Here is a 23,343-nt window from a genome sequence, read left to right as displayed (position 1 = left end):
GAGCGCCACAGGAGACAGATGCCAAGACGCCTCAGCCATGCAGAGATACACCTCCCTAGAGAACAGACATCATTGATGGAGAGTTTTCCTTTCTCTACTCTCACTTTCAGATCACTGACATGTTTCCCTTTTATGGGACACTATTTCATTTCCTTTTCAGTCTTATAGGCATGTTTTTCATCTTTTTTCTCGTTCCAGACGAGAAACACACCATCATTGTACGTACTGCTTTGGTCTCATAGGCCACATTGGCCTTTTAGAGACGTTAATATACTCTCTCTCTCTCTTTCTCTCTCTCTCTCTCTCTCTCTCTCTCTCTCTCTCTCTTTTCATGAAGATAATTGAATTAAGTAGTAAATATTTACATCATACCATCAGGTCAGCAAAAAAATAGATGAAAGTCTACCACACTCTATGTATGTGTGTGTGTGTGTGTGTGTGTGTGTGTGTGTGTGTGTGTGTGTGTGTGTGTGTGTGATGAGTAACTTATTTTATTTCAAATGACTACAAGAGTACTGAATGACTACACAAGTACACAAAGTCATATGCCTAAAAGAGTACAAAAGTCATGGCAGCAAAGAAGTAGTAGAGATTGCCATTTGGCAAGGGAGTAAGTCCTCCCTGGAAAGCAGATTACTATTCTGAATAAGGTCCAACTGCAAATGTAGAAGACCTCTCAAGTTAGCAAGGTGTCTCCTAAGATTTATGGAAGCCCAAAACTTTCTTTTTTTTTTTGCAAATAAAGTGTGGCTAATTATATTACTTTAGAAAAAACCTGCGTACAAGGAAGTGCTTATGCTCAACACACTAGCTAGAGCTGATCAAAGTCACAGATATATCAAGTTTACAAGTCTCTCAGGGCGGTCTAGGGGGGATGGCGGCAAGAAGCCATGGAGGGGGGGTGTATCGCCATCTGGGGCTGCCTACCTGCATCGCCAAAAACAGGTCCTGGCCACCCCAAGTGCACATGAAATGAGATCGGAGCTCTTGCTGCTGAGCTCAAGACTCACCTGCACGTGGTCCCATCGACCGTGGAGGGAGTGGATGATGGAGGTCCAGAGCTCTATTAAAGTCAACTGTACTGAAAGTCTCTCCCTGCCAAAAACCTCCTGACACCGCGTCTTCAAGATATGCAATCCAGTAAGACTCCCAATGATCTCCCATACCTCAGACCGATCTGCTGTGGGCTCCATTACCTGGCGGATGGGTAGAGCCTCCAAGCCGACTACTGTGCACGACCTAGCCTCAATAAGGAAGATCGTGTCCTGCATCATCCCAACCTCATACAGAAGGTGACGACCTTTGCTAACTACCTGCCAAGAGAAAGCTCCCCATGAGATACATCCAAGGCTGGGTGCTATGCGGCGGAGAATGCGGCATGCTCTTCTCCGCACTAGCTGCACCGCCTCACATGACCAAAGGCAGTGCTTTGGAGTTTCTAGAAACTGTTGTGTGCAGCATTTACATCCTCCATCCTTCTGCATCTGGGCTAACCAACTTCCTACCGCTAGGCCTCCATGTGCCACCAGCCATACGAAATACGATACCCTCCTCCGCTTTCAGTTGTCCCATAAGCGGCACCAGAAAGTCCGTCGAAAAACATCCGTGATGCTGTGCTCCGCCCAGTACCTACTATGTGACGTGCCCAATCCATGTCCTCCTACATTAACACGTGTCTGCCAATCCTGGTTGTGTACTTCAAGAACCTAGGTGGCTTCTTGGCGACCACAGTGGCCGGCCAAAGCCACTCTCCTAGATCCCACTCCAACTCATCAAGTGGTCTACCCTCCCAAATCCAGAGGCGCCACTCCCGGAGCTCCTCCCAAAAAAAGAGCGGTCTAGAGGCCAAGTCACCCCCTGGAAGGCCCGCCACCCGAATCCTCCTCCACGCAAGGACAGCTATCCCCTCATCCTGCTGCCCTCTATCAAGGGCTAGACGCCTCCCCTCCTAAATGGTAAAGAAAGTCCCATGTGGGGCGCCGCCCACTCTACCTACCACTTGTAGGGGGATACGAGTCGGTGAAAACTTAGCGGCCCATACCTCCCCAAGCTCTACCGTCTCTGGTACTGGGGGGCCAAGCCACTCCTGAAGTATTGCTGCATCTATCTCCCTTCTCCTCAATTCGACTCCTCTCTGGCAACCTGATGCCTGCTCCAACACCTCCTCGTCCACCAACCTATACACCTCCTGCCAAGTTCTGATGGTGCGAGCCAGGCCGGCCTCCCAACTAGCCCACAGGACGTGGGGGTCCTCACTGATCTATACCCCCTCCTAATCTCTGACTTAGGGATTTCAAATCACCGGCTAACGGTCTATCTCCTCCTAGCAACCTGGGGGGGCTTTGAATTAGGGCCTTACGGAGGCCCTACCACACCTGAAGTAAGCTACGTAAGAAGGGGGATCTGGGGGGCGTGATCTGGGCCATCGTGAAGATCCATATCAAGCACAGTCTCCAATCCCCGCCAAGCCTCGGTCTACAACCCTAGAGACCCTCCTGTAGTAGGACCTTCCAGGTTTTCCCTCCTACAATAGGCCTCAGTTTGCACTCTGTTACTCTGGGTCAATGATCCCAAGCCCTCCCTCTGACCAATGCTGTATGATGGTCGCCCACACCACCTTGGCCTGAGAGTCCCTGGAACAGTCCGACCTGGCCCAGAGGAAGTTCCGCACTAGGCGGCGAAGCTGAACGATACAAGACGAGGAGAAGCACAAACATGAGGCCATATACCAAGCTGTCGCTAGGAGGACCCGGTTGACCACCAAGGCTCGGCCCGCTAGGGAGAGGCGAGCAGTACTCCAATAGGTCAACTTCCTTTAAATAGAGTCGATGACTGGAAGAAACTGTTGGGGAGGGATGATGTTGAGTCCCACCTGGAACCCTAGGTAACGGACAGTCTGCCCTCTACAAACCTATCTAAATCCCAAGGGGATACTCCACTCCGTGCTAGAGTCTGGGTCTGTAAGGAAACCAACCGACTTCTGCCACGTAACCTGCTCACACGTGATCTGAGGAAGTGAGACATCGCCTTTGCAAAGAGTAGGAACAGATACGGGGCCAGTGCGCAGCCTTGCTAAACCGATCTCTCCAGCCAAAACTCCTCCCCTCTCCTGCCATCTATGAGAACCCTGCTGGTAGCTGATCTATAAAGTGCAGAGACCCCATGGATCCATGCATGGGGGAAGCCCAACCTCTCCATGGTGCCTTCCAAGAAGTCCCAGTCCACCCTGTCATAGGCTTTCTCAAAATCCAGGAGTAGTAGAGCCAAATCCTGACCACTGTGCTGGGCCCAGTCTGTCGCCTCAAAGAAGGTAAAGACATTGTCTAGGATGCTTCCATCTTGGACAAAGCGTGTCTATGTGTCTGATGTCTGGAAGCATGGGGCGGAGTTTCCTACCAATCATCTTTGCCAACGCCTTATAGGCAACTGGTAACAGGGTGATCGGTTTCCACTGGGATAGCTTCAACCGGTCTCCCCCTTTGGGGAGGTAATTGATAAGACCTACCGATAGACTCCCTAGCATTTGATCTGAAATGAAGATCTCTCGGAAAGCCAGTAGTAAGGGGTCCTCCACTACCTCCCAGTAGGTGGTGAAGAAGGCCTTAGAGAGGTCATCATCTCCCGGGCGTTTCTGCCCGTCCTGTGTGTGGAAAGCCTCCTCTAATTCCTTCACTCTGAAGCGGTCTAGGAGGGAGCGTCCCATCTCCTCTGTGACAAGGGACGGGATGTGATCCCATTCTTGCAGTGTGCAACGTTGACCTCTCGCTGAGGCTGAATCCTACTGGAAAAGGCATCTTTAGTAGTTGGTGGCAATCTCCATCACCTCGTCTGGGCTAGAGGGAGTTCTCCCATACTGATCCCAAAAGCTGTGTATTTGCTCTCCTGAGGTGCGGGGCTGGTGTGCTTGAAAAAACTCCCTGCACATCATGTCTACCTTTTGTGCCTAGAAGGCTGCTGAGGTGCGGAATAATAACTCCGAGCGCCTGTCCTCTAGGCCGGCGATGGCTACTTGTGCGTGTATCTCCTGTGCATGGAGGATGGGATCCCTTGGTGTCTCTTGTAATAATCTTTGCATGGCTCTCTCCTCCTAGCTCTGCTACCTTGCCTGTAGCACTGCGCCCTGGCGGATATTGCTCGACTCAACTAGGACCTCTGCGGCCTCCTCTGCGACGCGGTCTCTCCTTTTTCTTTTCCAAGAAAAGAGAATTCTATTGATAACACCTCGGAGAAAGTCTCCCTAAGGTAAATACAAGGTACAAGAAACTCTATGAAGAGTAACTAAGTACATCAAAGATACAATGGTTGTATAAACAACCAATCTCGTGAGCTAAAGTGCCAAACCATCTGAGAGGTAGTGTGAAAGAAGGTGTCTGAATCTCAAATCCTCAGGAAAGCCTCTCTTTTCTTCCTCATCCTCTCAGAGCTGCCCTGCAACCTTTTCCATCTCCCATGGAGAGTATGGACTATCTCTGTCCAAATCCTCGACAAAGACTCCCCAGTGGGTATATGCTAAAGATCAATGACCTGGCTATATCTCACAATCCATATATACCAAGCTATAAAGCTAGAAATCAGCTCCCATCTGTGAAAATGTCCCTAAGTCCACTTTGTCTGTGAGCAATCTGGGGTCCTGCCCCACTCCCTAGTCCAAATCTGATCAATGTGTCTCTTAACCTCCTCACTCTTGTAGATCGAGTCAAGGATCCGACAGCATCGTGTACCTAGGGAAGATACTGAGGAATCAAGTATCATGAGGACCAGGTAGTGATCGAACAGAGTGGTGCTAGCCAACTGCCGTATCTGGCCTCCGCGAGAGCATCCCCACTCCCCCACATAGAACCTGTCCAACAGCTCCAGCAAGACTCCACCTAGCCGCCTGTATCCCAACGAGAAGTCCAATGACCATTCCCTCCTGTCGAAAGCTGGGTCTCTCCAAGCATCGTGAGCTCCTACCACTAGTAGGAAGACCTCCCATGCGGCCTGCTGCTCCCCAGCCATACCTTGGTAGAATTTGCCTCTACCCTACTGGTCCTCTAAGGCCTCCAAGTTGTTGAAGACTCCTCCAACAATCTAGGAGTCCACCTCTGGGAGTCTTGTTGCAATCGCCACCAAGAACCTACTGCGTGGACCAAGACTCCGCCTAGCCGCCTGTATCCCTATGAGAAGTCCAACGACCATTCCCTCGTGTCGAAAGCTGGGTCTCTCCAAGCATCGTGAGCTCCTACCACTAGTAGGAAGACCTCCCATGCGGCCTGCTGCTCCCCAGCCATGCCCTGATAGAATCTGCCTCTACCCTGCTGGTCCTCTAAGGCCTCCAAGTTGTTGAAGTCTCCTCCAACAATCCAAGAGTCCACCTCTGGGAGTCTTGTTGCAATTGCCACCAAGAACCTACTGAGTGCACTGACCTTACTGGGGGCATAGACATTGAGGACTCCAAGGCACGAGTCCCCAATATCCAACCTGACCTATAGAACCCTCCCTACCACAATCGCCACGTGATCCTGTACGCAGGCGGTAAGGCTCGGGCCAATAGAGGTGCATACGCCTTCACTCCTACCGTGAGCACCGATGGCGTACTCCCAGTATATGTGTGACCTGCCTCGGAGAAACTTCCCTACCTGATGGGCCTGGGCCGGGGTGAGCTTGTGCTCCCGCAGAAGTAGGATGTCTACCCGTCCAACAAGGGCCGGCTACAACTCCTGCCGAACAATCAACCTCTTGCAACCACGTGCCCCATTGTAGTGGAGACTATTCACATAACAAGATGCAAGGTGTAACCTCATGGGGAAATCTCTGACTGATCGAACAGGCATCTATTTAGTGTGGAACCTGCTGATGAGGAGGAGAAACTATGGGGCATGCGAGTATGCTTTGCCACAGGCTTGGATGGCAAACTCCAATCCCCCATGGTGGCCCTCGGGCGGACCATAGGGGTGATAGATGCTCCAGGTGCTACCACCAATGCATCTATCTGCCATGTTGAGAGTCGTGACTCTGTACAATGGTAGAAACAGGCCGCTTGTGCCAGGGGCCGCTCGATCACATCCATCGGAGCTCTCCATTTTGGAGGGGCTCGAAAGATAATGCTAAAGTGTGGGACCTAGGCACCAACCCACCAGTTAATGCCCATCACGCAACCTGGCCACTACTTTGCAAACAGTGCTAGTTCTTCTTCTCCCATCCACTGGGAGATCTGGTCCACCACCTGACTCTTGACCATCTCCTCTATCTGTGTCGTAGTCCAATCCCCTGAGTGAGAGGACTGAAGGAAGAAGGCGTAGTTTGGTCAATCTGGTGGTGCTAGTAAATGGACCTTGCTCCTCCCTGACTTACGTATCACGAAGATCCCCACCTCCAAAGGTAGTGCAGAGGTAGTGAAAATTTTCCGCGCTCCGCAACTCTTAAGTAGAACCAAGGGCCACTGCCGAAGAACTCTTGTGGTAATAGCTGCGCCTGTCTCGGGAAAGTGTGACGTGCGGCGGGGCAGATAAGCTCGTGGCTATGTGGGGAGGGCAAAACTACTGGTGTGACGAGGATGTAGGCGTGTGTGGCTCATCACCTCTTGTGGGAGGAGGGGGAGTGGGTCCAAGGGGGATAACCTGTACCGAGTGCAGATCAGGGAGGGTGCTCGACAGGGGAGGTGGTGGGGAAAAAGAAGATCGAGGGATGGTGGGGTGGTCGAAGGTACGTGGGGGATGTTGGGGGGGTTGGGGGGGGGGAGGGGGGGGGGGTTTGGTGGTCCTGGAAGGGAGGAACTGTGGGCCAAGGTCAGTGTGGGATCCATGGGAGGTGGGGGGGGAGGGGTGGATGTGGAGGCTGTGGGATCTCAAGTGAGGTAGTTTGTGGCACGGATGGTGGATGTTGGGAACTGCGGTTCTGCCGGGTGGGGTGGGCAGGGAGGGGCTGCAGAGTGCTCTGTTGAGGGGCCGTCGCTCAGACTCCTTCTTCTTGCTACCATGGCTGTGTCTAAGGAGCTAGTTGCAACCCCCCTTGCTGTCTCCCTCTCTGTTCTTTCTGGACGTGTATGAAGCCATCACCATTTACCTGTGGGCCTGTCGACAGAGCCGCCTTGGCTCCGAAATGTAGGCAATTTGCTGTCTGATGCCCAAAGTCATGGTAGCGTAGGCACTACCCTAGTTGTCTAGTCACAACGACCTGCTGCCTAAGGAGTGACCTCCTACCTCAATCTCCAAGAGCTTTGGTATACTCTTTGTGTCTTTCATGGCCACTCATACCTTTGGGACTCTTGCAGTTGTTACTGCATCCGTGAAGGAGGCAGAAAGAACTGTGCGAAAGAGGCGTCCAAAGTCCTCCACTAATTGGCGGTATACTCTACCGCCAATCCGGGAAAAGTAAGGTGACTGGATGTCTGAGAAATCTATTATGGAGCACAAATGTCTCCATTGCGAAGCCGCTATAGCAGGAACCATGTAAATGACCCCCTTCATGGAGACATAGGGTGAGCTCTCCACTAACTCATGAGCTATGTCCACAGAGGTGAGTCGAACCATGAAGATCCCTTGGCCCATGAGGACTCCCCCCACGATCTGCGTTGTGCCAATGTGCAGCATTAAGTGGAGCCAACCCCGCAGCTGGGCCCTCGATGGGGAGTGTCCAATGACCTAACCAAAGATGGTTGTTTCTTTCAACTCCAACTCTCTGGCACGGACAGCTAAGAGTTATTCCTCAGAGAGGATGATGCACAAGATGTTTGACTGGGGGGCACTCGCAGAATGCTTCAGCGTCTGCTGACCACAGGTTTCCATTGCACGTCCGTGCTGAGGACCTATCTATCACGTTGCTTTGTTACCGATATGGAGGGAAGTTGCTGTAGAGGAAGGGAGCAACTTTGGGGGGGGGGGGGGGATACGGATGGTGGGTCTACCAGGCGGTACCGTGTGTTGCAAGGGGGAGGTGACAGGGGCAACGCAGTGGATGGCTTTTAAAAGCCTCCTTCAATATCTCAACTTTGCAATCAATATAGCCAAAGCATCTTAGTTTTTTAAGCCTCTTTCTTCCTTCATCCAAGGCCCACCTATGGTAGGGCAGGCGCGTCATAGATCCATAGGCGGGGGAAAAACAGGTTGAGTATAGTTGTAGAAAGGGGTGCAGGCCTGGCAGGGGGGGGGAAGGGGGCAGCTGGTGTCAGGCAAGCGAAAGTGCAGGCCAGGGGGGGTCAACAGGGCAGGCGCCAGATGGCAATGGCAACGAGGAGGGAATGGCAGGGCGGGTGCGATGGATGTGGCGGGGGATGGCACGATGATCAGTCGGGGGGCGGGGCTAGCTTGCGCAACACAACGGGTAGGAGTTTTGGGAACCGCTAATAGTTATTTCTCTCGAGTGGTGTAAAGAGTCTAGGCATTCGTAAAGTACAGTTCTGGCCCAAAACAATATTAGCCTTAACAACTAGCCAATGGTGGTGGAAAGGCGAGGCTTGCGATTTTCAATATAAAGAAAGTTTACCTCCAATTTCTAGGAAATCAATTGCAATAATTGCTTGGGCTAAACATCAACACCCACAAGGTAGCCTAGATACCGTGTAACATTCGCACGAAAAAGAAAGCTATGGACTACCCTAAGATGCTACCATGTGAGTGCTGTGAAGATGGTGATCCAAAGTCAACTACTCTTTGACTAAAAATCAATAAATACACACAGATATATGTTTATAACAATAGAATGCCAATACATGGGGTTATGCAAGAGGCAATGCAAATCATCATGCTTATGCAAAATGCAATGCGATGGTGCCACTTGACAGTGCCTTCGCAAGGAAATTGTTTACTTCCCTAAGCACCCTTTTACAATCATACTCATCTAGAGGATGTGGATAACGATACAATGCACAAATAATAAATTTTGTAAAGCAATATTGAACCAAAATCTTGTCATCCTCAAGAGAAAAAGGTTGTCCTCTCTTTAAGTGGAAGGGAAAGCTAGAGGGAATCCTGTCCTCTTCAATCTAACGAAGTAGAGGAGGGTGCATCCATGCCGATCTTGGCTAGGAAGTACTAAAGAATTGGTTGTCTTGGCCAATATATCTGCAAAATTATCAAATGTAAGAACAAACTCTAGGTGGATGGTGCCTAGCCCAACCTACTCTCTAGTGAAATAGAAGTGAACACCAATGTGTCGCATCCATTGACTACTGAACAAATTACTAGCTAGTGCTATAGCACTCTAGTTGTCACCGTAAAGGACTGCATGCCATCAAAGAGGACCCATACTTTGTCTCAGTTGTGTGGAAGTAGCTACCGTCTCCTCCTTATGGCTTAACCAAGAAATAGTAGTTGTGCCCAAAGAAAAGATACAGCCTCCGTGAGAATGCTAGGTGTCATGATCCCTAGCCCAGTCCGAATCAATATATCTTTGGAAAAGCAAACCATGATTATATGTTAGACCATAAAAATAAGCGCACCGAAGATATCTCTTAATGCATATATACAAGCAATCCAATGTGACATTTTGAGTACATTGAAATGTTGACTAAGCAATGAACTATATAATCTGCCATAAAGAGAGGCGTAAATGAGACACTAGATGCAAGCTAGACCTAGCTTGGTCTACTAGTACTAGTGAGATAGTGGGTCTCGCAGGTGGATGAGGAGCCAGTATCAAATGCAGCTCAGATAGTACTATCTCCAAACAAGTAGGTGGAGAGATCAACTTAAAGCTTCGTGTTATAGTCTATATATTATCCCTCTCATAAAAAACCATATCTCTACGAATAATCACCTTGTTTATCTGAGAATAAGGTTGTCTCTCTCCAATGTAGTCAGTATGATCTCTCATCCTGTCAAAACCTTGCAGAGTTTGCTGTAATAGAATAAAAATGTATCTCTCAAATGTAGTGAATATGATCTTCGGCCATCTCAAAACCTTGTGGAGTTGGTTGTGCAAGCCACTCCTACTTAGTTCTTAACATAGGCTTCTTTAAGAATTGAGTGCATGTGGAAGTGTTCGATATTATCTTCCCTCTATAGTTCCTATTTCTCAAGACGAAGCTTTTCAATCAAGGGCCTAGGTTTCTTCAGTGAGTACTTAGCTTTGATACCATATAAAGAAATGCTCTTTTACAGAATACAAACACAATCCTACAACAAATGTATAGACTTGTAAGGAAACACAAATAGAGTTAGGATTAACATAGATAATGAACATAGAAGATGACTGAAATCTAAATAATGAGGAAATACAATTCTCAATGCAACAAAGACAAATTCAAGGTGAAGTCTGACCCTTGAACTCCCGTGTTTTGAGGACTGGGATAGAGAGTATGTACAAAAGAGAGTGTCATATTGTGATGGATACTGAAACACAATAAGTAGCCTCTGTGAGTGTCTAGCAATACTAAGGCAGCAGTAGAATGCTGGATCCAGAACAGATAATCTCAATAATGAATAAATACAATGCTCAATGCAGCAAACACAAATGCAAGGTGAATGCATTCTCAAGAACCCAAGCAGAGAGTATGTGCAGAAGAATGTCATACTGTGATGGATCCTGAAACGCATCAGACAATCTCTGTGAGTGTCTAGCAACAGTAAATGCAGCAGTAGGATGCTGGATCCGTGACAAATGAGCAGTGAGGTCCTGGAAATCTGCAAATGCAGGCAGCACTGATGACGTGGCAGTTGTATGGATCTTCTAGACTGCAAAGTGCAGGTATTGGTGATGTGGAAGATAGGGCCAATGCAAAAAACAGGTAAACACAGCAGTATGGCTTATGTGGACAGCAGGGCGGCATGGTGACAGGCTGTACAGCAGCTCCAAGAGGGTTGGAAGCACTAAACATAGTGTGTTCCAATCTATGATAGAATTCTCCAGCTGGTAGAGGCCTGGTACAGCAGCAAAAGACTGAAAAACAGGCCTCACATGATAGATACCAATGGGCAGCAGCTTCAATTGAGATGTCCTCTGCGATTGGGCTGTGGGCAGCAAAGACAGTGCACTTGCAAGCTGCAAAAATGACATTAAGGCCGAGTGATGTGCAGCCTATCTATCTATAGATGGATGAGTCCTCCCAAGGGGCAGTTTAATGTGGCTAATCAGCATCTAATGCATTTTTAGCTCAAGAGGAAGTCCAGTAAGAATTGCTCAAAGAAGAAAGCAGTCACACCATATATCCATTCAAAAGTTTGTGACATAGAATTGAAGAAGTAAAGCACAAAGACAGTTTACTCAAGAATTGGACAAAGCCATGAATGGGTTGCCTGAGCATTTCAAACTGCAGAGGGAAATGATTTGAGAAAATATAATGCTGCAAAACAGTAATGTCCAAAATCTCCGGCCATGTACACGTCTCGGGCATGTACATGTCCTGCCCAAGTCATTGCTTGATTGGATTTCAGCGTGTATTGTACTCCACCATGGCTTATTTCTCTCATCCCCGGAAAACTTCCTTCACAAGACTCACATATATGTGATTTGATTAGCACTCAGCTCCAGCTAGACCATCGAGCACTTGTACTTCATACATATGTGATTTGATTAGCACTCAGCTCCAACTAGACCATTGAGCACTTGTACTTCATTATATTTTATTCTGAATAATTTGATTAACAACACTTTTCACCCAGAAAAAGTGTTTTTCATGCAAGATGGCAAGAGCTCCCCTCATGTACCAATCCATGTCTAGCAGCTAAACAATGTGGCAAATTATTTCATAAGTGTGAACTATAACACACCAGCAAACAAGTCCTGCCTGCCTTCCAGGGAATATTCCATCTGCTCTACCCCAATGCAGCTTCCAACATCCCCATTGCTTTCATTTTCCTGTGATTGACACACTACTGGCATATCTAGAGAACTAGGAATGCTTTCATAGTCAAATCGGCTTTGGCATTCATGCCATATTGCTCAAGTTCAATGTCTTTGACTGTAGCAAGTGGGATCTATGACATCAGTGAGTATTAGCATTCAAGATATGGCTGCTTCATGGATCAGGAAAACTCCATTTACCATTCCTACATGATTCCTAGGGTCTACCTGCTGCATTGATTCTGTTGCCTAATAGCCAAGGGGTTTTTTCAGATGGCTTAGGCCTTTTATGCGCCCTAAAGCAGGCCACCGTCATTTATGGATATTCTCTTTACTATAACATCTTTTGTTAGCTGGCTTAAAGGTCAAATATCTTCCTCGTGTATTTGTGTAAAAGCTTTTAGTCTTGGCTTAAAGGCTGAATCTATGAGCTGGAATCTGATGACCTTGTTACCACATAAGACTATCAAAAAATTAAGATTAAACTTTTTTACCATGCTAGCGTCCTTTACTTTTGTCACATTAAATTGAAGAGAAAATAAACAGGATAATGTTTGTTAAGTGTGAATTCAAACCCTTGCACACATAGTATACTAGATTTACATTTTACTTGTTCTTCTGCCCCTATATAATTTACTTACAATCTTGTGAGGTATGTTACATTATCAAGTGTCCTTGGTAAACTCCCATCTAAGTTGTTGTTTCCCAGAAACCTGATAATTTGAAAAGAAAAATGAGACTAGTAATTGCCATAAAGTTTGATAATTATCAGCACAACATTTTTCTCTATTATATGAGGCTCTCAGGCCAGTATACTAATCTGTAAGCATATGCAGACAATCAGGTATTAAACCTATATTATAGAACTTGCTGATCATCAGAAAAAATATACATAAATGCTCTTCTTTTCATAGATATTTTTGCCAGCTTAAGCAAACTTGTGCAAATTGAAGCAAAAAAAGTGAACATGCACTTGCAGCTAGGTCAAAGTGTGTGACAGTGTTACATACTACCACAGACCAATAAATTTTAAAAATCCATTCCAGTCGACTGTTACCATCATAAAATAGCAATAGACATGGACCTCATCATGCACAGCTGCACCCATTCTTTGTTCCTTTGCATAAGCAATGGTAAGAAATTGAATGCACTACCTTGGTGGATGTCCTCATCCAGGAAATAATGAACTGAACTGGTCCAGTGCCACAGCCTTGCTGGTTAGACCACCTTGCTCCAGCTCCGTGCCCTCCCTGCTGCTTTGTTGTGCCACACGCCATGTTGTCCACTTGTGAACTCTCCCCTCTGCAGTCACTGCTAGCTCTATCCGGATGCACCACCCTGCTTCCTGCCTTTGCCTCCCTCCCTGCCTCCCCCTGCCTATGTCATCCCCACCCCTTCCCCATCCCTGGCCCATGGCTTTCAATGGAGCAGCTGCTAGCCAGTCATGCTGTTCACTGTTGCTGCCAGCATTGCCTTACCCCATCGCAGCCAGCAATCAGTTTTCACCTCCATGCCTCCACTTAGAGCAGCCATTGGTCCGTTCCGTCCAATTCCCTCTTTCCACTGCCTCATCAGCATTGCTTCTGCTCAGCCTTGCTGTCATTCCTCCACGGCAACCTTATCAGCCTCTCCTTCTGGCTTCGCAACCTTTTCCACTTCCTTCCAAGCCTCTTCCCTCTCCCCTTCATTTTCTCTCCTCCTCAAGCACCTGAACCAGCCCAACACAGGGCTCAGACATACACGATTTTCAAGATAGCTCAGCCTTGCTCTCATTCAACCTTATCAGCCTCTCCTGCCCTCGTAGCCTTCTCCACTGCCTTCCCAAGCCTCCTCCCTCTCCCCTTCATTTTCACTTCTGCTCAAGCATTCGAAGCAGTCCAATACAGGGCTCAGATGCACATGATTTTCAAGATAGCTCAGCCTTGCTCTCATTCCTCCACGGCAACCTAATGAGCCTCTCCTTCTGCCCTGGCTGCCTTCCCAAGCCTCCTCCCTCTCCCCTTCATTTTCCCTTCTCCTCAGGCATTGGAACCAGCCCAACACAGGAAGATGTACACCATTCTCAAGATATATCAGCATAACAAGCACAATGACTAAACCAGGCGTGTAAGTTAGCAGCCAGTCCACTCTAATGCACTGCCCAACACGCCCTCTATGGTTGCTTTTTGCTGATTCGATTTGCTTTCGACGACACAAAGTTTCCCTCAGGTATATAATGATGGCCCTTCAAGCGTCATCTCTACTTGTCAACTGATTGGATATCCGCCTGCTCAACCACACACACTCTCTTAAGGATTCCATGCAAGCGGTTCTTACTGACACCCGAGCCAGAGTTATATTAGACTTCAAGTGCTACCCCTACAAATGAGGTGCTTTACTGTACGACGTTAGGGCAATGCTTGTGTGCAAGAATTTTCAGTGGTTCTGACAACTGGAGTCCAGGGAGCTGCCACTCCAAGGCTATGGCAAACCATCGTCAAAAGCTGAAACCTTGTGGCCCAGATAAGCATCAGAGTTTAAATTGGCAGTAATTTTTGTGATTTTGATATTTAATGTCAATGTTATCATTAATGCTAATGTTAACCTAACATTCTCTAGGGAACATTTTCTCTTTTACATCAGCAAAAGTTATTGGCTAGATCTGAACTTATTGGCCTTGGAAGTCTGCCCTATTCTAGGAAGCTTAGTAGTTGAGAAAATAATAAGGGTTGAAAAATAGTACTTTTGGCCAATCATATCCACATGTAAAGTACAATATTTAAAGTGGAATATCTTTATTGAGATGCCTGCTATCATGTCATTATTATCTCATGTTAATTATGCTTCCATTTAATCATTATGTGCTAGTTAACAATCTCTACTTATCAGTGCTAGTTAACAACATGTACGCTTATAAGCAGTTGTATGATAGTTAGCATAGTTATCAGTATGCTGACTTGTATGCTAATTAGTAGCTATATGCTAATTAACATCTGTATGTTAATTGGCAACTGTTTGACTGCTAGTTAGCAGTTGTTTATGTGCTAATTAGCATCTGAATTTTATCACCCCTCCCCCAAAGTACAGAAGTGTACTTGCATACTCCAAGCTTGTTCTTGAAAATGTTGAACTTATCTAGTCCGAGTGGCTTTGTGAAGATATCTGCAACTTGATCATGTGTGGAGCAATGTATCAAATCAATCTCTTAATTCAAGACTTTCTCTCGAGTGAAGTGGTAATGTACCTCAAAGTGTTTGGTCCTGGCATGCAAGTTAGGATTATTGGCAAGGTAGATACTCAAGAGATTATCACAAAATCCTTCAGTTAGTGCTTCAACTAGTAAACCAATATCTGCAAGCATTCTTCGCAACCATACAATCTTACAAATGACATTAGCTGCTCCTCTGTATTGAGCTTGAGTAGATGACAATGCAATTGTGGGCTGCTTCTTACTACACCAACTGATTATACCACTTTCCAATGACCAACAATATCCTAAAGTAGACCTTCTATCCCCAATATTGCCAACCCAATCCACATCCATGTATCTAAATAACGGCACTCCTGAATTTTCTTCTTAGAATATTTATAGGAGTTACTCTCCCATCTCCTATTTTCTTCTTGTTAATTTTCTATGGGAAAGCTCTTAGAATATTGGGGATAGAATATGGGAGAGTATGGAGAGAATGGATTATCTCTGCCCAAATCCTCAAAAGATTCTAAGAGCACATCCTCTCCCATCTCCTATGGAGAGTATGGATTATCTCTGCCCAAATCCTCAAACGATTCTTTGCTGTGGACAAATTTTAAAGGTTTATAGCATGACTGCATCTCGTATTCCAAATGTACAAGGCTTCAATTTTGAAGACCTGGCAGACGGCACCCAAGTCATGGTGATAAGGCTTAAGCAGGCTCACATGGAGTACATTACCCACCTTGATATGAAGTAGCAACTTGAGTTTGTAGACTTGATTTTCCATCACCTTCATTACTTCCTAAGGTGCACCTTGATTTTCAGCTGCCTTTGTTCATCACTAACTCCAATGAGTCACCTTCCATTTCAATTTTTTATTCCTTCCTTGTCGAGCTCAACTTCAACTAAGGCCACTTTATCCTTTCCTCTCGGAACTTTTCCTCTCAAGTGAAGCTCTGCAGAGATCATCTTCAGGATGATACTGATTTGTGGCCCTTGGTACTGGGGACGATTGATCCCATTGTGATGCCCTTTTCCCAAAACCTATAGGGGAGTTTATTTCTTGCACTTGATATCTTAACGTAGACATAAGCCATGAAAGATAAGTATTACTTGCCTAAGCTTAATGCCTTTTTCTTGTTGGTAGTGCTATTTGTGTATGCAATATGCTAACGAAATTAATGGGAGAGTAATGTGCCATGGTTAATGATGGGATAGTTAGATATTGCAAGGTAAGTACAGAGCATCTAAAAGGTGGCATGTCCTCCTCACTTGAAATATTCGAATACTCTCTTCATGTATTACACAATCAATATGGGATATGCATAACATTTGGAGTCGGACATCATGCTAATAAATCCAAGTACAGGAATTTGTATTGGTAGATACAATTAGATGCTAGGGGCCAAAGTTGCAAAGTCCCAAAGCGCATGCATATGAACCCATTTGTGTGCTTATGATGGAGCCAAGGAGGACACATGGGAACAAAGGATAGAGCCAAATTTTGAACACCTAAATATAAAGCTCAAAGGCAAGCCAAATAGAAGAACCATGGACATGAACAAGTTGCAACAACATCAAGTATGAGAAACATTGATTTCATCTATGAAGAAGAGAGGCCGCCTTGCAGACATGGGACAAACACACTTTCTTCCATACCACTCCTACGATGGTTTGGCATTATAGTCCACCAAATTGATTGTTCACACAACCATTGTATTTGTGATGTACCTTGTATTCTTAGATATTCTTAGGTCTATTGTTCTTAGACTTTAGAAAAACTTCCTAAGGTGTTACCATCGCTTAACCATTGAATCTTCAAAGACCGACAGAGACTGTCCTCAAGTTGAACACGAAGTGATGCTGCAACTGTTACTAAAGCATGGAAACCTCTTACCTTCCAACACCTCAGCCTAAAATAAAAGACCCAAGCTTAAGACTTTGACTTCTTGACAACCTGTCATGTATCAATGAACTGACCCTCTCTCATTCTCAAGACGGACCTAAGTGTGTACAGTTGCTTTCTGTTTGTGAGCCCCTTGATGGACTATGGTTTGCCCTCCCCGATTAAACATTTTGTATTTGAGACGAGATTGAATACAAATCCTGCTACTTGTTCATTTACATCTTACCTACATAACAAACTATAGCAAGTTCGAATTCCAGCTGTGCCACCTTCCATTTGCACCTCATTTGTCTAATGAACTACGGCATGAAAAAATTGCATAGTGCGTCCACTTTGTTATTCAGTTGGGTGCATATATTTTTTAAGAATCCTCATGTTAGAGTGAGGGATTCTCTGAGGACTTCTCAATTGATAACCCACTGGACTATATCCTGGAAGTTTCTAGATCCGATCCTCGCTACTTTATCAATGTTTGATAGATGCATGCATGCTACTTGTGGCATTGATGATAGCCTCTTTGACAAGGTTTGTATGAAAACACCGGTTAGTGGAAGAGTAAAGCATCCGTTATGTTCTGTGGCTTCTTGTTTCCTGGATATCTAGATCTTAGTGTGATCCCTTATTCTCAAAATGTGTTACAACTTACAGCGGCCCCTGCTCTCTTATTTGATGTGTTGTGAAGCACATCAGCTACAGAGGGCTCAATAGTTGTTTCTTTTGTGCTCTTCATATTGTGTCTGAATAATTCAAACTCTGCACGAATTTGAGGACCAGTATGTCTCATTCACAGGGCCAGAAACTTTGTTTCCTTGGGGAGAGATTCAATACTTCATCACTTTCATTATAAGAGTCTACGTTAAGACAGAATAAATTTGTTCAAAGTTCTTAGTGAATTCTTAAGGTGTCCAGACGTTAACATTTCAGGTAGTTCAACCATCATTTGCCTGCACTGCAGCTAACTAACTGCATGCATGTTTTATGTGGACACTGTTAGCAACTCCACAGAAACTAATGCTAGAAAGTGCGATGTTTGTTTAAAGAAAAACCAAAATGTGTAAATTTTCACTTACAGTGATTTCAGATTGGAGAGGCTTCCTAATGAAGTGGGTATTCCTCCAGATAAATTATTGAAGCTTAAATCTCTGCATCAGCAAAAAGAAAATGAGTACATAAGAGTTCTTAATGTGTAACACAATATCAATCAGTAACTTTGCCTTTGAAATACTTTCAGTAGTTCAGAGTGTCAAAGTTGCGAATTCACTCATTTTTTAATGGAATAGTAATCAATATCGGTGCCTTACAAGTACTGCAGTAAATTCAAGCTTCCAAGATCTTCTGGGATTTGCCCATTCAATTGGTTATGTCTTAAGGATCTGAAAAAATCACCAACCTTTATCAACTAAACAAGGAGAATAATATCGTGTCATATTTCAATCACAGAAAGTTCTAATTACAGCGAAAGAAAGGCAATTTTCCCTACAGATAGACCAGATTTCTCAGAGCCTTGAAACTTGCTGGGATCAAGCCTCCATTTGCAAGGTCACCAATGCTTCTGCAACAGGTCCACAGTGTGAGAATAAGTTCTATTTAGTTGAAACGAGATGCTAGGCATATTAGGTTTCTCTAAGAAGAAAAAGTGCAAAAACCAAAGCTATGCTGGCCTGCTAAAACATGAAATTACAATAGCAATCATCCATGAAAGAATAGTTTAAGAGCCCACCCCCACCACACCTCCTGCACTCCAGGACATCTCCAAGTCTCCTTGATTGCAACAAACCCTTAGCAAATCACTAGATCTCTACCATAACCAAGCCAAGGGCCTATTGCCAAGCTCCTACATGCCCATAGCTAAAGAAACAGTATAATCTTCCTCTTCTAAAGCTCCCCTTCAACTTCCTCCAAATATTTGGTATCCTTAAAGTATTTCACTCCATTGGTCAAGGGCCAATGTGGCCAAAAACCTTTCCCTTCTCCTCACAAAGCACCCTTCAAAAAAAACATATCCTCTTCTTGGTCATCCATTGCATAACCCATTCTTCTGCATTTAGCCAGGTCAATGGTATCCTGCATTGTATCACTTTGGAGAGATCTTGATCATGGGACGGGCTCGAGGCTACAAGCCTTCTTCAAAATGTCCACTCTCCTCATCATACAAGATAAATATAAGATGATCCTTTTTGTCATATCAACCCAAAACTTTTGGTATACAGCCAGTATTTTCTCCTCTTGTTGCTTTATTTTCTCCCATTATTTGCAAGATTTCTTCATAGTTCTCTAGGAAATAAATGCTGCTAGAACTGTTCCCTGAATTCAGTCCATGTCAGAGGCTGAGTAACCTTCATCAACAGCATACCAAAGAAACATTGAGCGACTTCATTAAGGTACATAGTAGCATATGCACCATAGATTCTTCAATGAAGTTGCTACCCTTGAAAGCAAGAGACAATTGGTGCAGACCATACTACCATTCATTTTCCTGAGCACAGACATCTGATACCATGTTAGAAGTGGGTGCAGTGATGGAAGAGTGAGAATCTACTGTAAGAGACTATAGAACACAAGAAAGAAGAGAGCAACTTCAACAAAAAGATAAACACTCCAGAAGAACGCAATGGAAGAATGATTGGGAAATGGAATCCATAAACATGACAAGCGACAGTCAGATACAACAGTGAGTCACGGACTATAGGCACTAGCTCCTTCTATTCAGGACATCCTGCAAGTATGCTGAATGCTGCAGTGATTGGAAGGACTACTCAGCCTATAAATAGGCTATCCATCATGAAAACTTGGCCAGCATTTAAGGCCCCAAATAACTTGTTGGGTTTGACTCATACCTACGCTCACAAAGGAGTGTCGGTGATCTGCAGTAAAATGCTAGGGCACTTTTTACTCTCCATAAGAGAGGTTTCTTCCCCCAGTCACATTATTCTCTATTTGTGTATTTATGTTACACAGTTCGGTCACTTACGGCACTTTACACACTTACAAGTGTGAACGCACCTTAAGGCACTTACACAACCTTAAGGTCTAAGGGTTGTACTTTGTACTTGACATATACACTAGTGAATGAATCGTGTGTTGAGTTGTGTCTACACTCTCACTCTCTCTACTATCTACGCTGTGTGTTGAGCTGATTGCTGCCATCTCCCTCTTCAACATTTGGTATCAAAGCTGAAGGTTCACCAAGCTCCTTGTCAGCCCCACTTGAGGTTCGATCAAGCAGCTCCCACTCTAGCACAACCTGTTCGACTGCCCAACCACCCTCCCAGAAGGCTACGTCGCCTCCTGCAGCCTGCCCTGTCAGCAACCAGAAGTGCTGCCTGCCCTGTGGCCGCAATCCCCTGTAGTGGCCACCACCCTGCAATTTGTCACCGCCAGCTCAATCTTGCACAACCGTCACCAGCTCAGTCCTGCACCTGCTCCTCCTGCAGCCCCTATGCCACCAGCTTCGCCACACCTCCACCACCAACTCCAATGCCAAGTTCTGCTGCTCCTCCAAGTCACTACCACTTGTTCGGGCAGTTATGGCATCCACACGGCTCATCTCGGATGTGACAAGTATATTCTATCGTTTTATTCAAGAAATCACAGCTACAGCAAGTGGATTTTGCAAGAACTGTGCATTTCTACTCTAGAAAGTGCTTTTGGGCAAAATCGTGGAAATTTCTTGGAATTCAGGTCAAAAAATTTGGGGCTTTTGCCTGATTGGTAGACATTGGCACATGTACTGAAGATTCCGTCTGAAATTGACTGAAATTTTGCACATTGGCCAGTTATATTTTGGGGCTTTTGCATTTTTCCTGCTACTGAGCAGTGTTCGTGCATTGGACAGCATGCTATTTACTGAAATCTGTGGAAATTTCAGCATATTGGATAGTGGTGATCAAGGGTGACACGGTTTTGTTAATCACAGCTTGGCTTTTGCTGTAATTTCTGGAAATTTACAGATTTCTAGGTCAATCCAGCTTTAGTTATTGCTCTTGCGCCTTTTGGAAGAGTGACATTTATCATGGCCAATCAAGGACAAAGTGATGTATTCACTTATGTATCTAAAGAGGATAGATTGGACAGCAATAACTATTCTTTGTTGTCCTTCATGATAAAGAATGTGCTCGTTGCTAAAAATCTTTGAAAGTATGTTAGTGGTGAAGAAGCCCGTCCTGGAGTTGTGGCTCCTGTAACTCCTCCCCAAGAGGACATGGTCAAAGGCTAGCTCCAACTCAGCCACTACCCTAAATAACAACTACACATAAGGCTTGGGACACTCGGGGTGCCCAAGCATTATCACTTATTGCATTGGCAGTTCAGCAGTCGATAATCCCGCACATATAGTATGCTACTTTTTCACGATTGCACTTCTGGAAAATCAACTACCTATCAGATTAAGACTCTCAGCCTGGACCAAGGGGGGGAATATATGTTTTCTTTGCTGAATAATTTTTTGAAGCAAAAAGGCATTGCACATCAGCATACTACTACATACACTCCACAACAGAATGGGTTTGCAAAAAGGAAGAATCGATCACTCATGGAGATGGTTAGGTATATACTGAAAGCTAAAAACTTGCATCATGGTTTTTGGATGGAAGCAATTATGTGTACTTGTCATGTTTTGAAAAAGTGCCTTACTCAAGCATTGAAAAATGTCATCCCTTTTGAGGCTTGGAACAACCGTAAACCTTCATTTGGTCACTTTCGTACTTTTTGGTGAATTGTTTTTTTTTTTGCAAGTAAAATGTGACTAATTATATTACTCAAAAGGTTGATTACAACGGAGTGCTCATGCTCAACAGACTAGTTGGAGATGGTGCAAAATCACAAATACATCATGTATACAAGCCTCTCAAGGCAATCTAGGGGGAATGGGGAAAAGAAGCCATGGAGGAGGGGTGTATCGCCATCCGGGGCTGCCTGCTTGCATCATGAAGAACAAGTCCTGGCCGCCCAAGGTGTGCAGAAAGTGAAAACGAAGCTCCTAACGGGCTTGAGACTCGCCCTGCACCTGGTCCCACCGGCCGCGAAGGGAGTGGATGATGGAAGTCCAAAGCTCTGCCAAAGTCGCCTGTACTGAAAGGGACTCCCTGCCAAAAACCTCCTGACAGCGTGCCTTCCATGTGTGCCATCCTGTAAGACTCCCTACAATCTCCCATACCTCAAAGCGGTCTGCTGTGGGCTCCAGTACTTGGCATTGGGTAAAGCCTCCAAGCCGACCATTGCGCAAGACCCAGCCTCAATGATGAAAATCATGTCCTCCATCCTGACCTCATACAAAAGGTGAGGGCCCTAGTTGACTGCCTACTAGCAGAAAGCTCCCCACAAGATACATCCAAGGCTGGGTGCCACACAACGGAGAATGTGGCAAGCTCCTCTCCACACGAGATGTGCCGCCTCGCAAGACCAAAGGCAATGCTTTGGAGTTTCCAAAAGCTGTTGTGGGCAATGTTTACACTCTCCATCTTGTTGCATCTGAGCCGGTCAACTCCCAATTGCCAGACCTCCATGTGCCAAAAACCATAGGAAATACGACACCCTCCTCGGTCTCTAGCTGTCCCATAGGCGGCACCAAAAAGTCCAACGGAAGGCATCCATGATGCTGTGCTCCACCCAGTATCTACTATGCGAAGGTGCCCAATCCATGTCCTCCTACATCAGTACATGTCTACCAATCCTGGCTATGTACTCCAAGAACCTCAATGGCTTCTTGGCAACCGTAGTGGCCGGCCATAGCCACTCTCCAGGGTCCCACTCTAGCTCATCCAATGGCCTGCTCTCCCATATCTGCAGAGCCGTCACTCCTGGAACTCCTCCCAGTATACATAAGGGTCCAGACACCAAGTCTTCCCCTGTAGACCAACCACGCGAATCCTCCTCCAAGGAAGGACAACGATCTCCTCATCCTGCTGCCCTCTATCAAGGACCAAACGCCCCCCATCTTGCACGGTGAAGAAAATCTCGTAGGGGGCGCCGCCCACTCTACCTGTCACATGTAAGGGGATACTTGCCGGTGAGAATCTAGCGGCCCACACCTTGCCACGCTCCACCGGCTCTCAAGTCAGGGGGTCAAGCCACACCTGAGGAATCGTTGCATCAATCTCCCTTCTTCTCAACTCAGCTCCTTGCTGACAACCTGATGCCTACTGTAACACCTCCTGATCCACCATCCTATATACCTCCCGTCACGTCCTGATAGTACGAGCAGGGCAAGCCTCCCATCCAGCCCACTGGATGTGGGGGCACTCGCCAATCTGTATCTAAACCCAATCTCTGACCTGGGGGTTCCAGACCACCGGCTGGCAGTCTATCTCCTCCTGACATCCTAGGGGGCTCTAAATTAAGGCCTTGTGGAGGCCCTGCCACACATGAAGTAGGCTGCGGAGGAAGACGGATCTGGGTGGCGTGATCTAGGCAGTCATGAAGATCCATCTCAAGGATGACCTCCAATCACCACCAAGCCTTGTTGTGCACTCCTGGAGACCCTCCTGCAGAAGGACCTTCCAAGTTT

The 23,343-nt window shown here is 45.9% G+C and overlaps 1 protein-coding gene across 4 annotated transcripts in view; it reads right to left on the bottom strand.

The window, feature by feature from the left end:
- The window catches only part of LOC148037282 (putative LRR receptor-like serine/threonine-protein kinase At1g56140), a 268,988-nt gene that overhangs the window by 86,700 nt on the left and 158,945 nt on the right, over nt 1–23,343 (bottom strand). For 3 of the 4 annotated variants that reach the window (XM_087676198.1, XM_087676197.1, XM_087676200.1), the window contains 4 exons: nt 18,319–18,390; nt 18,140–18,211; nt 17,909–17,980; nt 12,402–12,473 (listed from right to left, as the gene is read on the bottom strand). In XM_087676198.1, the coding sequence (XP_087532324.1) occupies nt 12,402–12,473; nt 17,909–17,980; nt 18,140–18,211; nt 18,319–18,390 (288 nt within the window). The remainder of the gene's footprint in view (nt 1–12,401; nt 12,474–17,908; nt 17,981–18,139; nt 18,212–18,318; nt 18,391–23,343) is intronic. The other variant, XM_087676199.1, reaches the window with a different exon arrangement.

This window comes from Lygodium microphyllum, chromosome 4, assembly GCF_053477565.2.
Source record: "Lygodium microphyllum isolate KBCC chromosome 4, Lygodium_microphyllum_v1.1.10, whole genome shotgun sequence".
Taxonomy (NCBI): Eukaryota; Viridiplantae; Streptophyta; class Polypodiopsida; order Schizaeales; family Lygodiaceae; genus Lygodium; species Lygodium microphyllum.
The sequence above is the reverse complement of the archived record's forward strand: the minus strand, read 5'-3'. Positions and strand labels throughout refer to the sequence as shown.